Source organism: Diplotaxodon limnothrissa, linkage group LG9 (assembly GCF_057381915.1).
Source record: "Diplotaxodon limnothrissa isolate DT_005_m linkage group LG9, D_limnothrissa_male_GT1.1, whole genome shotgun sequence".
Lineage (NCBI taxonomy): Eukaryota > Metazoa > Chordata > Actinopteri > Cichliformes > Cichlidae > Diplotaxodon > Diplotaxodon limnothrissa.
The window spans coordinates 23,256,448-23,272,002 of NC_140604.1; the positions used below are offsets into that span (position 1 = coordinate 23,256,448).

Sequence of the window (15,555 nt, forward strand, 5' to 3'; positions counted from 1 at the left end):
TGACTTAGAAACTGCCAAAAGGGCACTCAACAGACAAAACTGTCTTAACTTAAATTGCAATTTAGGAAACTCTGTGAATGAATCTTTGGCACATGTCCCCTTCATAATGAAACATTTTTTTAATAATATATTGTCTCTGTATATGTCTGTTTGGTTACTGCAGGTCTGTGGAACCTGGTGTCACTGTTCTCCAATCTTTGCCTCTTCGTCCTGATGCCATTTGCCTATTTCTTTTTGGAGTCTGAGGGATTTGCAGGATCGAAAAAGGTACAAACTATGGGTCTTTATCTAAAAATGAGAAAAAAGTTGCCAACCTATCCAACTGTTCTAAATCTCTGTTAGCAGCATATCAATTTTTTTTTTTTGTAATACATGTTTATTGATGCCTTTAAAAAATTATGGACAAGGTAGAATTTCATTACAAAAAATTATTTGGACAATTTTTTTTGGTTTAAAAAAAACAAACAAACTTGGAAGTCATTAAAAACAGTTCATAGTAAAATTTTGTGTGGTGCTGTACTCTAGGCTGTTATGTATTTGAATGCTCTAATACCTATGCAAGAGGTTTTCTCTTAGCAACCAGAGCAGCAGCAGGTGCTTAGTGCTTGCCCTCTCCCTGACTCATGCCACTGACCGTAACTGCCACCGCAAAAAGCTCATTAACCATGAAAGTCTGAATCTGGTCTTCACCCAGTGCCACATCCTGACAAACCCTTTCAATATGGCCATAGGCTGCAAACGCTTCAACACTGCTGCATCGGCCCCACTGATTTAAAGCCTGATTCCTTGTCACCTCCTCCCCAGCCCCCTAAAATAAAACTTCAAAAGGACAAGCTAATAATCGAGTTGTAAGGCTCAGCGAACTTCCTTGTTTAATTGATTACCCCCCCCAAAAAATGGGCTGGGGGCTCGTGTTCCAAACGTCCATAAAGTCGCAGCAACATGACAGCACAATAGAGCCTTGCAAAATGGAGGGCCAAAGATTTACTTTTAATACGCCTCTATCCTGTGTCACAGTTTGAAACCTCTCTGGTTTATGTCCCTCCTGGCAAAAGCACATAAAAATTAGTTTGTACTGTAGTGTATAGCGAGTTCTTTTCTTCCTCAGCCCACTAATTTGTTTCGGTTGGATTTCTTCAGTAGAGGGCAAGCCCTGATGTGTAGGAAGCAGGATGAGGGCCTCTTTCACATTTCTCCCTTTTGTTCTTTTTCATTTCAGCAAGACTGTTTCTTGCAATACAGCTTCCATAAATGTGCCTAGAGGAAGTACTGTTCAGTGTTGAGCTGCACTTCCAGGTATATATTTTGTTGGTTCTGTGCTAAGGCAAGGGTGGAAATGATATACCCACTCCTCCATTTAATCGCCCTCCAAAAAAACAAAACAAAAAGCCCGAGCTGCCTGCAGAGTGAATTATACAGCCGACGGCAAGATAAATGTAAAAGCAGATCTGTGTTTTTATAATGTGATATTATCCCTTTATCCAATAACAGCATTAGACTGCTATGCCATAAGGTTTTATGTGGCATTTTAACCCACTGGGCTAATGTTATAGCACTGTGAGTTCCCTTTGAGTGCGGAAATGAAGTGAATGATGAATTTCACTTCTAACGTCGTAAGTCAGCCTTTTCATGTGGCTGTGTTTACTTTTGACGATGTACTAAAAGACGCCAACAGATTAAAGATGTTTTTTTTTTTTTTTTTAAATGTTGTTGTTTTTTAATGTTCAACTCTTTAGAGGCTCTGTCACCTGAATGATTGATAGTTTAACAAATTGTCCAAATTGTGGATGAATCAAGAGCGACTTAAGGTTTTGATGTCAGATGTTATGATTTAGCTTTATTTGCTGCTGTAAAATGTCTACCGCTTTACTGCTGTGTTCTCAAATCTTTGCAGAAGAGCTGCATCACTGAGGCAAGTAAAGGTTGTTGTTTAGTTTGTTTTTAGGTTCTGATCATATTTAGAAATTGAGATACTACATTGTTGGTGATGTACTTATCAAATATTGTCCACTTTTTCTTTTTTGCAGCATTAGCAAAGGAATTTAGATAAATAAAAAAAGAAAATTGCCATTATTGTCTCTCTGTTACTTGTCTCCACACCACCAATAGGTGGCATTGTAATGATGAGAACCATACATGTCATCCTTATTGAGATGATCAGTATGCTGTAACAAAGACTGAAGATATCAACATAAACCTTTAGTCAGTCTTCTATTTATATCAAGGAAATGTAATCACATTAATAGATAGAATTGATGAGTGTGATATCTCAGCGCTATATTTACTCAAAAACAGTGAAATCAAGGGTAAGGGTTTTGATGGTGACAACTTCCTGTTCTATTTCAACCAAAATAAGTGACAATTATTAAAGCATGCATAAAGTCTGTGAAACAGGATTTGTACAGGAACTCGTGCTTTGCAGAGAATAGTCTTTTGGTCTTCCCCACAGTATTGAAATGTGTTTGATCCTCAAACGAGTTGGAACGAGTCTGACCCCCTGACTGACCCAGCAAAGGGCCAACAGGTTTCATCTGGTAGTTAAAGAAACTCCTCATCAATCTCATCCTAAGCCCTAACCCGCCGATGATGAGAAGTGTGTTTATTGTGGAGGAGGAGGAGGAGGGGAAAGAGAAAACGTCTCGCCGAGTAAACCCGTGTGGTGTTACTAAGATACTCGTCTTTGTTGGAGCTCCACAATAGGGGCCTGGATATTTATTTCAAATCTCCTGCACATGCAGACATTTTTCCCAGGCCTTCTTTTGGGTAGGGCCAGCCGGGGAATATAAAGTGGTGTTTACATACCTTCCTTTAAGGTCACAATGTCTCCCGAAAGCTGCCTGTTACAATGTTCGTTACCATGGCGACATATTAGCTTGAGCTAGGAATTGTAAAAACGAGCAAGCGAGATTTTCCCCTCCTCTCGTGACTCAGTTTTTCAAATCTAAATGCAAAGTTCTGAAACAAAACTGAGTCTCTGCTGATTTTGTAGCTGTTTTTGAAGATTTTAAAGTAATCTGTAACTCACGTTGACTTGGTTACACAGCTTTATTTGCACTGTGGGTTAAGTTAGGTAGAGTATTATGTGTTATTAGGTGTGCTTGGTCCCTACTTTCCGCTTAACAAAACCCAGGAAGCAGCCATCTATTTGAATTCTTATTAATATAAGGATTTTATATAATCACAAGGTGCTGCCACAATAGGATGATTAAAAAAAAAAAAAACCCAAAAAAACAAAAGGGAGAGGGAGACTTGACAAACAACTGAAAGCTATGTTATTCATTAAAATGATTGTTTTCTTAAGCATCTGTACTCAAACAGATAAGCTGCTTCACTGTGGTTTGAATGATATGACTTGACACCAGCCATTTCCCTTCTGCCCTGTTTATTAAGAAGTCTTAGGAGTCCTTAGAAGTTGATTGCGCAGCTTTACAGGGCAGTGTCCCTCTCCTCTGCTTTCTGTCTTTGACACGGTCATTGCGCTGCTACCGACTGGTTGAAGGATACGCTAATAAGGTCCCTGAGCATCTGGCATGTCTTTAGCAAAGAGGGCAGGTCTTTTTGCTTGGAAGTGAAAAGGACCCTGCCCCCTTCCTCACTTATTACACTCTTGGCCCTTGTTGCACACGTCCCTGACAGTGAGCAGAAGGATGGTCCGTTGGATGATCTCTGCCATCACCTGCTGACCTGTTATGGAATGATCACAGCGACTAGGAAACGCCTGTGCCAACTTAGTTTCGTCCTGTGTTTGATTGCAACTTGATTTTACTTGGAAGTGGAAACGGGTCATGAAAGATTGGCTTTAGTTTGTCTGCAGAATACACCAGGCAACAAGCTTGTGAACTATTTCCAAAGCCCTCTGTAGCTTTGTGTGACTGGGTGGATTGGGAGAAAGATGAACTTGTCTGATTGTGTGTTTCTGTGTGTGTGGGTAGATCAATCCATGCATGTTTGTTTGCTGCCGCATATGAAGTGATTACTTTCCTCTCTGGCCACTACGCACATTTCTTAGAAAATCTCCCTTGTCTTGTACAAGCAAAGTTGCAGCCCCTCACTCGATGTCAGTGTGAGGATCGGGGGATGTTGAATATTTCAGAGCTGCTATATTTAGAGGTAGTTACACATTTAGAAAGGCAAGAATAGAAACTTTCAACGGGCACTCTAGATGCCAAGGCGCAGTCTTTTTCTTTTTTTTCCACCCTTCCTTCACCAGTTGACAGTTTTCTTTGATCACTGATGATGACTGACTTGGATTTTCCTATTTTTAAACCACATATTTTGCGATGAGGTGCAAAGGGCTACATTTTTCCTTGCAAGAATGTGTGATCATAAGCAGAACTTTCACTGTGCTATATCATGCATGTAAATGGATCAATAAAACCATTCAAATCAGTCACTTTCAGTGTCCCCCGTTCTCTTGACCCCCCAAATCGGTTTTGACACAGTGGATCGTTCTTCCTGCGAAGCAAGAACCAGGGGTGATAGTAAGCGAGGTGACAAGCATTGCCTTTGCCCTAAATGATCTGAATGGGTAATGATTTGAGTCTTATAAATGATTGAGAGACATATCTAAAGGGAATACACCTTCAGCATGGCCTGGACATCTTGTTAAGGTGGACTGGTGCGCTTGAGCGGACACACGTCCTGCCTGTGGTTTCTGCTTGTTCTTATGCATCCTTAAGAGACCACGTGAGGGACGTGGCTGAAGTCCCTGAAAGCATTCCTCTCTCACCTCTCTTACCTCTAGGGAACGCGATATGCTCAGACGTTGACTCCTCTCCTCCACCAGTCTCTCTCTCTCTTCCATCTCCTCCATCTTTTCTATTCAGCTGTGTTTAGCGTGCTCCCGACTGCACAGTTGAGCTGATCTGTGATGTGCTTGATTGCAACATCGATATAACGTGCAGACACTGAGCATTAGAAGGTCAGCAAAATGTGTGCTTATGTCAGCTTGTTACTGTAATTGTAGCCTATTAATTTCAATTGACTGATAAATTCATTGCTAAATATCACAACAGAAAGGCATGCGTAGTTCACTTATATGTCACCACCATGATGTCTCTATTAAGGCTCTGTATTTTTCCATAGCACTTATTTCGTGCTGACTAAAGGTCCCACCCCCTCTAACGTTACCTGTGGCTGCAGTGTCCACTTCGGCCACACTGAGGCACTCCAGACCCTGCCCATTTCACTCTCTGCCATGCTAGAAAATTCTACACTGACCCCAGAGGCTTTTCCAGAATAACACCGCAAGAGAAGGCGAGAAGCGGGAGTCATTTCTCAGTAATTGCAAAGGGATGCTACAGGGGATTTTTACTACAGAAAATTAATGAAATCTTAGAAAGAAACTTCCTTACTTACATTACTATAGTAAATATATACTGAGTAGGTTGGTAGCAAAGTGTAGGGATCACATTTATTAAATATTAAATACGAATATTGACTATCTGACTAATGCATATTTGCACATTGAGCTGTAGAGTGGGTAGTAAGGGAATGTTAAAGTGTTTCCACTTTAAAATGCAGATGCTGAAGGTCAGGTGTGTGGAACTGTGAGGAACTAATAACTCTGCCCCCCATTTAAAAAAACCAAAATTAATCTCAAGAATTAAAGCCATTTCCACTCTTTAAATAGGCTTCGTTATTATTCATGGACTTCCATGTAGCTGTTGACAAATACTGAACAGCAGCCACACAGCGAGTGTACCTGTTGGCAAATACTGAACAGCACCCACACAGCCATTATGTTAGCTGGTAACAAATTACTCGTATGTACCTAATTTAAACAATGCTCAAAAGCAGAGAGCCCTTGTTATCCCATGCACGGTAGCCTAAGCTGACGTTTGAGAGTACCAATCTGTCTTACAGTGCTAGACAGTTCAGCTCTCGGGGGTGGGAGGTTATGGAAACTGTGTGTGAACAGGTACAGGAGGACTTTATTAACCACTCAGCAGTTTGTGACCCGGAAAACCCAAATTACCCCAAACCCTCTCTTCTGCACGGCCTGAGACATGACTGTGGTGCTAAGGGAGCTCCTAATCGGCTCCAGATGGGAGGTCTGCTCTTGATCGCAGACAGTAGCTGACCCAGCCAGGCTTCATGCTCCTTGCAACACCCCAGGAACCCCTCCCCTCCTCCCTCCTCTTTTTAATTTTACCTCTACTACCACCATCCCTGGTTGGACCCATTTTTATAGACCACAATATGTGTATATAAACGAGCTGTTTTACAGAGGAGTGGATGAGAGCGTTTATGTTATGTTTGTGTGGAGTGAATGGAAATGATGCTGTTTAGTTTAAGTGAAGGAGAAGGGGTGGAAGTGAGGTTTCCTGTAAAAGTAATCATGTTCAGTTCAATATGAAATGTAGGAAACAGCACTTCTAGCTCCTTTAAAGTTCATTCCTGACTATACAAAGTATTTGAACACTTATACAGATTTGTTTTACAGATGTTCTGCTTGAATTAACGAGAACCATATTAGTGCTTCATTTAGAGGTGGGTTATAGCAAAATAGAAATATGTGGGAGACAGTACTACATGGTACATATAAGGTCAAACAAAGCATCATGTTGAATATTATCTTGTAGTTTTCTGAGCTCCCCGGTTTTAGTGTGGTCCTCAGCAGGTGTAGCTCATGCTGATGTTTTGGTTGCATGTTTAGCTGTGTTATGCTGCTGATATTGAAATGTTGTCCATTGATTGATTGGTGCTTTTGGCTGAATCAGAGCACACAGAAGGTTTCTTCATACCCCTGCATCAATCCTGTTTCTCCAGAGAAGAATAAAGTCATCAAATGCCAACGTGCCAGTTCAGTTAGCAGTCATAGCCATAACGGAACCAAGACCATATTTGACAGATTTGTCATCTCTCTCCAACATTTTTTTTTTTACCAACTCGTTCTGGCAAATTACCTTCTGATGTTTTTCTGACACATCTTCTGTCTTTCACCTTTTCACTAAGTGGAAGCACTCTGTCAGCTTTGAGACATGTTTGTGCCCTTTTGTGTGCTCAAAAACGCACATCCCACGAAAATATTTTGTAAGCACCAGTGTTTGTTTTGTTGACTTATAAATTTTTGTATAGTTTCTGTCAACAACTTTTTTTTTCTTCTTTTAACGAAAACAACTACATAAAAAAAAGTAATGCTCTAGGACAAACTATGATGAAATGTATTCACACTTAAGTTGACGAATTGAAAACGAGATGAAAATGGAGAGACAAGGTCCAATCAGATTTAATCAATGTGTTTAGAAAGGCGGGACGAGTTTGGAAGTAATCAGAAGTAATCGTGCAGTCAGGTTAAATGTGCACAATTTGATCAGTCGCCAACATGCATGGTCCCGTGCATGGGAGGAAGAGAATAGTAGACATATGGACACATTTCACATTTGATGTTGAGGAAAATAAGACACTTTGTAAACCACATAGAGCAACTCTCACCAATAAAAATAAAACAAACTTTTGCACTTTATTTTAGACTAAATCTAAAGTATAATCTTAAGATATTTAGTTCACTAAAATATAAGAATTTTGAGGCCTAAACCATGACTAAAACTAAATAATGTTTTAGTTAAAAGACTGACTAAATCTAAATTTAATATTTCTAAAACTCTGGGAATTTGGGTCCTGTGTGAATTTTGTTGTTTTGTAATGGCCAGTATATGTAAACGTAAAAATTTGACATGGTTGATAATATAACTTTTGTGTATCATCATTATGATTTTATATGCATTATTTTAATTGAAATAATTTTCTCTCTTATTCCTGCTTTTTTTCCTGTCAGGGCATTAAAGCACGCATTTTGGAGACCTTTGTGATGCTCTTTCTCCTGGCATTGCTCATTCTTGGAATTGTGTGGGTGGCATCAGCCCTCATTGATAATGATGCAGCCAGTATGGAGTCACTCTATGGTATGATTTTTGTAATATTCTACATGATTGGTCATTTTAAACCCATTGTTTTTGTTTTTTAAATAAAGGAATAGTTTTAGGATTTAACAATCTGACTGTGCATTAACTATGAATCTAGGCTGAGAGTTTGTTTAGGAAGGAAATCAGATTTCTAGCAGCTCTAAAACTCCAATGAACACACATCTTGGCTTGTTCCAAAGTGTTGAGCTGTTCCTAAGTTTCATTTTTACTAAAAGTCTACATATTTTGTAGATCTTTGGGAGTTCTACCTGCCATACCTCTATTCCTGTATTTCTCTGATGGGAGGACTCCTTTTACTAAGTAAGTGTGTTTATAATTTTACAAAATGATGCAAATAGAAAATGTATCTCTATGAGCAGTGTTTTCCCTCAAAGTACCTAAAACTTTGAGTCCGAGAAACCTTTCTGAACAAACAAGAAAACCTCAAAGCTCTGTCTTTCCACCATGGTTTCAGCACCCTTATAGGCTAGGCAGGTTTTATGTTATTTTTGGGTATAAACTCCTGTTAACTTGGTTCACAGGTTTATAACTCAAAGCCTCGAGTTGAGGATTTTCACTATCGCCCGCTTGGTGTTTTGAATGTGATAGGCATGGGGGTGGCCCTCTTCTGATGGCCAAGTTGAGCATACCCTGGATAATTTAGAACTTAGAATGTGCTTCACTCAGTATGAACCAAATCTATTGACATGAACTCCTCAGAGAGGAGCATTAGTGAAGTGTTACTGAAGGGAAAGCTGAGGGCTTTGTTCTTTTACACTTGTGCACAACTGAAAGTGTTTTTGTAACCATAGGAGTCGCCGCCTGGTGTCCACTGTGGACAATCAACTGTCTAAAGGATACTTCTTATACTTCCTCTGAAAAGTTTGAACTAAAAGTTCCAGACCCTATATGTGGAAACATGCCTTTATTATATTTAAACAAATTGACCGTATTGTCCTGTCTCCTGTGTAGTGTGCACTCCTGTGGGGTTGTCCAGGATGTTTACCGTCATGGGCCAGTTGCTAGTGAAGCCGACAGTAAGTAATCACTTGGATGAAGTATTTACTGCATTTCTAAAAGTTGAGTCGATGGAAAAGAGTTTATTAAACAGTTGTTGTTCAGATTTCTTTAAAAAAATGTCTCTACAGACAGACTTGAGTCTGCTCTTCTTGTCTGAAAGATGTCTCATTTAGCCATTTAAAATCACAACAGAGGACTACAAATACATCACCAACTCATCTTCCCATCTGCCACTGCTCCAGTCCCACTTCGGGCCTAATTATAACCCATTTCATCTCTTCCTACTCTGCTCTCTCCCCTTTAGATCCTTGAGGACCTGGATGAGCAGATTTACTGCATCCATTTGCAGGAGGAAACCCTTCAGAGGAGATTAAACGGTATGTCTGTGGGAGACGTGTTGGCACATTATAGGGGAGGGGAGGGGTTGACTGCCCTATTGGGTGTGATGGAGTAGGCCACGCTGGAATCAATTAGCATTGAAAATTCAGCTAGGCACACAGACACACACAGACATTCACAAAATTCACACACACTTGTCACTGGCTTTTCCCTGACACCGTCACACTCTCATAACTTTCTGCTTAAGGTCAAAGCAGCCACTATGGCAAGGACCATATTTTGTTTAGGAAGTTTTTCTTAAGAATCCACTTAAGAAAATCCACTGCCGCTGCCATTATTGGTGAAATGATTGCCACATTTAATGTCAGGCCTCGAATGGCAGCCTGTTTAATAGGATGGAAATGAAATTTTTCACGAAAGGGTTTGGTGCTGTAGACATTAAAGAGCCATAACTCTTCTGAGAGGACACCGGGAGCCTTGTGCTGCTTTTTTAGGGAAAGTTTGAAGTGTTGAAGAATGTTGAAGATGTTATATTTTTTTAGCCTGCATTTCCTTTTCACGTCCAGTTCTCTGTGTTCCCAAATTCCTTGTTTGACGTTAAATAATCTTAAAAAAAGCAGGAAGTAGTTCGGCCAGTTTCCAAAACCTACTTTAATATTAACTCAAGCACGCAACCAAGTGTACAGATGTGAGTAAATGAACAGAAAGGAGTGTCCTTTTAAACCCGGGAGGTAAGCGAGATCACTCCTAGATAACACATGTTTTTGAACGCTTTGCCGGCCACCTCCATAGAGTGCCACCAATGCGTACAGTTTCTTAGGGCTCATTCCTCAGTGCCCTGCTTTGAACTACCTGATAGAATAATTGTAATCTGTTCCTTATCATCTCCAGGACTGTTTGATCTTTACACGTCACGGTGGGGCAAAAAAAAAAAACCAAACAACAGTGGTCAACATCCCAGTATGTGTACCAAGGACAAGCTGAAGTTCATTTTTGTCTGTTAGAGAGGTGGGAATTGGAGAGAGAAGCAAGGTTCAGTGAAGCTTAAAGCGTTGCTTATCAGACATAATGTTTTTATGCAGATACAATATGCATGCAAGTATGTGCACATGCAAATACTCATTGTTCATGGTCATAGTTAGGTGCAACTGAACGTCTAAGCGTGGTTCCTTTGATCTGCTCAGGGCATTAAGTAGAGAGCAGGTCAGGAACAGTTCACGGGACACACTCCAAAGACGAGCAATGTTGTCTTCTTGCTTCACCGGTGTCCGCTTTGCATCAGGCCTCTCTAATAAATTATCATCTTAGAAAGTTTGTGTTTGTAGATGTGGACTGTTGAGCCTAATCAGTTGATGCATTCATGTTTATTTACATGTCTGGTCCTTTGTTGTCCTCCTGTGGCATGAAATTGCCCATTTGTAATGACATGTTGGTAGTTTATGTGTTGCTGATCACGACATTGTGGTTTAAACCGGCTCATTAGCAATGTGTGTCTGCTTTTCTTGTAACAAGCGTAATGAACCTAAAAGGAGAATGTCCAGATAAAAGATGGATGGTGCTTGGCAATTGTTACAAGTAATAACGCATTGTGGCACCCCTACTATTTTGCTTTTAAATGTATATACAGGGTGATGAATTTATCCCAACTGCACAAGTAGTCTGGTGACACAGAAGTCAGGATGGAGTCAGCCTGCGATTCCTCTCGCTGCTCTTCAACTTTCTCTATGTTCAAACTTTAAAGAAAAAAAGGTCAGAGCAAAGCAAGAGATACTGACTTTAATACTCCACTCGTTTATCTCTGTATGCAAACCCCAATGATAAAGTCTGTGGGAGTGGCAGATCCAATGTTGTCACCAGTAATCTGTGTTTTCTTTGATGGGCTTTTTAACTATTCCATTTATAACCAAAAAAAAAAAGCCCCAAAAACTAATAGATGGGTTTCAAGAAGTTGACATTCAAAAAGTTGAATTCCTAACAAAGTCCTTGTTCGTCTCTATCATCACTGTTGCTACTGTTGTGCTAAAGCAGAAATTACAGTGGTCTTTATATCTTAATTCCTGTACACTGTGTTTTCACAATAGTTTTCTCAGATTCCAGATATAGAAGTCAAAGCTGTAGATCCATCAACATTGCTTCAAAAGGAGCACCTAGTGATGGCTGCTATGTGCAGCCAATGTGAACTAAGGTTCAAGAATAATGGTGCATTGTATCAGAAATAAATGTTTGGGGTTTTTTATGATGTCAGAGAGACACAGCAAATATAAAACGTCCTGTTGACACTATTGATTGCATTGCCTCAGTTACAGAAAGTAACTTGATTCAGTTTTTAGTTCCATAACAAGCCTTTCACTTCTGTTGCTTCATAATCCTAAACTGTCCTTTGTACTGCCAGATGTTGCAGGTCTCCATACACATGGTAGATGTGTGAGAGGCTAAAAAAACTTGTATTTGTGCTTGTCAAAGTTTACAAGGACCAGTTTATATACTGTTTCAGTAGTTTCATAGTGAAGAACAGAATATATTAAAACAGCACCAGGCACACATAAATATACTGCAATACAGGCAAAGCGATGCACACACTTGTACAGACTGCCCTCTCACCACCCTGATGTGCTGAAAACAGAGCACTCGTCCAGATGCTATGCGGCACAATGACCTTGCCAGTGCCTCTGTTGTCTCAGCATGGTGTTTAGCATATTTGTGAATGACGTAATTTTTTGACTGTGGAGAAGGTTGGAGAGGATATGTTGAATTACTCCAGGCCTTCCTGACTGCCAGAAGCCCCACTCAGCATCTCTGCCTTGCTGTAACTCAGTCTTATACTTGACGCTGCCAGCAGAAGGAGTAGAAGGATATATTTAACTTCGGTTTGCTGTGATGTCATTGAAGATACTGCAGTTGAAAATCTAAGCATTTCCCTTTCTCTGCTTTGAACAATCGATTTTATTGTCCTTTGTTTTCAGTGTAAAGTATTGTTTTGGATGGATGGTTTTAAAAAAGAAAAAAAAAACCCACACAAACTTCTTTTTTTTTTTTTTTTAATTTCAGCAAGGATTTATATGTGCCAGTGATGCGTCAGGCCTTGTTCAAATACGCAGTGCACGTAGGTAAAGGATAAGTTCACTTGCAGCTGAACAGATTTGGCTCCCCCGAGGCAAAGTGTTCAGTTTGTCTCTGGAAAAAAGAAAACTATTTATGAACTATCTATGACATTTCCTGTTGTGTTCTGAGCGTATTTGCTTGGAGGGTTCAAACTTTCCCTTGCTCAGATCCTTAGACGGGCATAGACTGCTAACTCTCCACCTCTGCGTCTATCTCACCCTCTTTTACCTACTTAAACCCATCCAGACAGGGCGTGACATAATAACAGAGGGAAGAAGAAGGTCTGATCAAAGTGATTGGTCCTTCACTCCTGTAACAAAGATGAAAGATGGTATTTTTATTGCACGTTAGTAACGGTGTAACACTGAACTAATTGGTCTTGATCTGCCAATCACCCGAGGGATGCAAATGGATACTCTTCCACTTTGGCTTCGAGGGGCCTCTGTGATAGTGCGTCAAGCTGGAAGGAAAACAGAGTAAAATAGATAAATTAGACTTAAATGAGCTGGCCTTGTGGTTTTCCTGGAGAATCCCTTGCTGTCTTATCCAGCCCACTCAACCAGTTGTGGCATGTGCTAGACAGCTCCTGACACAAGAGATTATTTTTACTTGTTTGAGATCACGTTGTTATTTTCTGTGCAGGATTACTTGTTTTGATGGGATTGCTTAATAAAGACAAGTCAAATACCATATGCTGAGGTAGGATGAATACAGGGAGAGGTTAACATCCTCTCCGTCTATTTAAGTATTTAAGGGAAGTTTAAAAAAAAAAAGAAGTTTTTTTTTTTCCAAGTTATGGTGTCCAAAAGAGGAGCTTTGTTTCTGTTTAAACAACATTATAACTGCAACAAAAACAGTGGGTTATTTTTGCTGTTGATAGTCATTTAGGTTGTTTTAACAAAGCAAAAAAGCCAAACCTTTCAAAAGGGGCATCGTTTTTTTTCTTTGTCTTCTGTGAAATAAAAAATTTTAAGAGAAGAAACATAGCTCTATATTATCCCTACACAACATGTGCTCATACAGCACGTTTCAGACATTTTGAATATTTTTATTTTCACAGGGTCTTCCACACACGCTTATACCAGAGGGAGCTTTGCTCACCAGCTCAACAAAGAACTGGACAATATTAGAAATCAGAGGAATAAATTGGGTAAGTATGTGTGTGGTAGTTTTTATACTCTCTCGCTGTCTCTCTCGCTGCCTTTCATTTGAGTTGTTTTTTTTTTTTAATTATTATTATTTCTGTTCCCTTGGTTTTATTCCTTAAATGATATGCATCATTTCTCTTCATTTTCTGTTTTGCATCTCGGAGATATATGCCACAGACGTTAGCTTAGCTTTTTGCATATTGCTGACAGGCAGCCGCTTTCTCTTCATCTGCCTTAATTTCTTAATTTGGACTTGGACCAGAACTGCCTGATAATTTCCCATCCATTTTAGGATATTATAAATGAAGCCTGAGCCTTTTGGGGAGCAGGGTAGGAGGGGTAGGAGAGCACAAAGGCACTTAGGATATTGGACAAGATGCAAACTTTATATTGTACCAAGCCTTTTAGTGATGTCATTAATTTAGAAGGATGGTGCATATAAAGTGCACTTGGCAAACTTCTTGGGCAGGCTGGGTGGATGCACTTTGAGAATAAGGAGGAGTAACAAGGTTGGAAATGGAGAAAGAAGTCAAAATAGCAAATACTAAAGGGCAGTCAAATACACATTGTAAGAGGACAGTTGATGTCTGTAAGACATAGTGCCTGTGGTCCATGGGCTGTCAGCAAAGTCTATAAACATGATGAATGAGGCGTTGAAATACGAGGTACATATAAAGCTGAAATGTTTCATCTGGCTTAGAAGAATGAGAGGCATAAGTCGCCCAGCACATGCATACGTATTTTCTCCTAAATATAAATCATAAAATTAATTTTGTAGCATTTCTTTTCATCCAGGAGTTATTATTTTTTTCCATTAATTAAGGCAATGATGAGTGTGGCTAATTACAGAGGAAGAGTGTAATTTTTGAAGGTTATGAAATGTATATTACCTGCAGGTGGGGCGGTTGCGATGAGAGCTGAGATTGTGCTCAGCCCACACACTCGCGATATGTTTTACTAAACAAAGCGGTACAAACCCTGTAAATAAAGCCAGAGGGCTTGTGGTTGCAGTAGGTTCTTTGATGAGCTGATTAATTAACAAGTAGTGGAAAGTGTAATGGAGGAGTTTAGTTCATCGTACATACATTTCTTAAAATAAATAAACTCACTCTTTGTTGCACTTTCATGTCCTCACAGAGAGAAGAAAGAAGGCATCGGGATGGGAGAAGAACTTGTTGTATCCCATAGTGATGCTGATCCTGCTCACAGGAACGGTGAGTGTTAAGATGGACCTATCATTAGGCCCACACTGTTTGCTCATGACGTTTACAGCCTGGCTGGTATCCACTGGGAGTAACACGGTACCTCAAAATCCATCTTTTCCCACAGAGTCTGGGTGGGGAAACTACTTTTGTTTAATGGATGTTTTAAGACAATGCTGAATACCAACCTACAACAACAGTGATTTTAAATAAATTACAGTGTGTGAATACTGTTTGTCGTCTGATACTGTTAGATAAGGTAGAAAGGCCATGTGCAAGGCAGGGCACGTGCATCGCACAACCCCCAAATTGTTTAAGTTTTGAGAAGCTCAATTTTGGCACAGTTTACAGTTACAAGATTGTTATTATGCATTCAATTATATCATGATGCCGGATACTTGGAGGATTTGATCAATCTTTTTATAATTATACCATGTGTGAACAAATTTTTGTCTTCCTCTATGTCTGCAGACAATCTCTGTTCTTCTGGTGGCACTGAACATCCTCTATCTTCTAGTAGATGAGACTGCCATGCCCAAGGGATCCACAGTAAGCCTTCTGTCTAACTAGGCTTTTGCGTTCACACCATCACACACCTAGAATGTAAACTGCAGTAGGGCTTGCCTATCGGGCCTGCCCTGTCCCTGGCGGAGACATAAATCAAATTCCAGATATGCTCAGGTGCACGTTGGAAGAAAAGACTGGACCAGATGTTAATCAGGCTTCAACGTTGTGGCTCTGGTTTTGTTTTGGAAGCTCATTCAAAGTCATTTCACAGCAGTGTGCAAATTCAATGAGGTTGCTATGTGTCTCCTGCCCTCAGTGGGTGAATAAGCT

The 15,555-nt window shown here is 40.0% G+C and overlaps 1 protein-coding gene across 1 annotated transcript in view; it reads left to right on the plus strand.

Moving 5' to 3' along the window:
* The window catches only part of lmbr1 (limb development membrane protein 1), a 42,837-nt gene that overhangs the window by 14,196 nt on the left and 13,086 nt on the right, over positions 1–15,555 (plus strand). The window contains exons 5-12 of the mRNA XM_085362876.1: positions 164–267; positions 7,781–7,907; positions 8,160–8,228; positions 8,880–8,944; positions 9,232–9,304; positions 13,429–13,518; positions 14,654–14,730; positions 15,190–15,267. Coding sequence (XP_085219002.1) covers positions 164–267; positions 7,781–7,907; positions 8,160–8,228; positions 8,880–8,944; positions 9,232–9,304; positions 13,429–13,518; positions 14,654–14,730; positions 15,190–15,267 — 683 coding nt within the window. The remainder of the gene's footprint in view (positions 1–163; positions 268–7,780; positions 7,908–8,159; positions 8,229–8,879; positions 8,945–9,231; positions 9,305–13,428; positions 13,519–14,653; positions 14,731–15,189; positions 15,268–15,555) is intronic.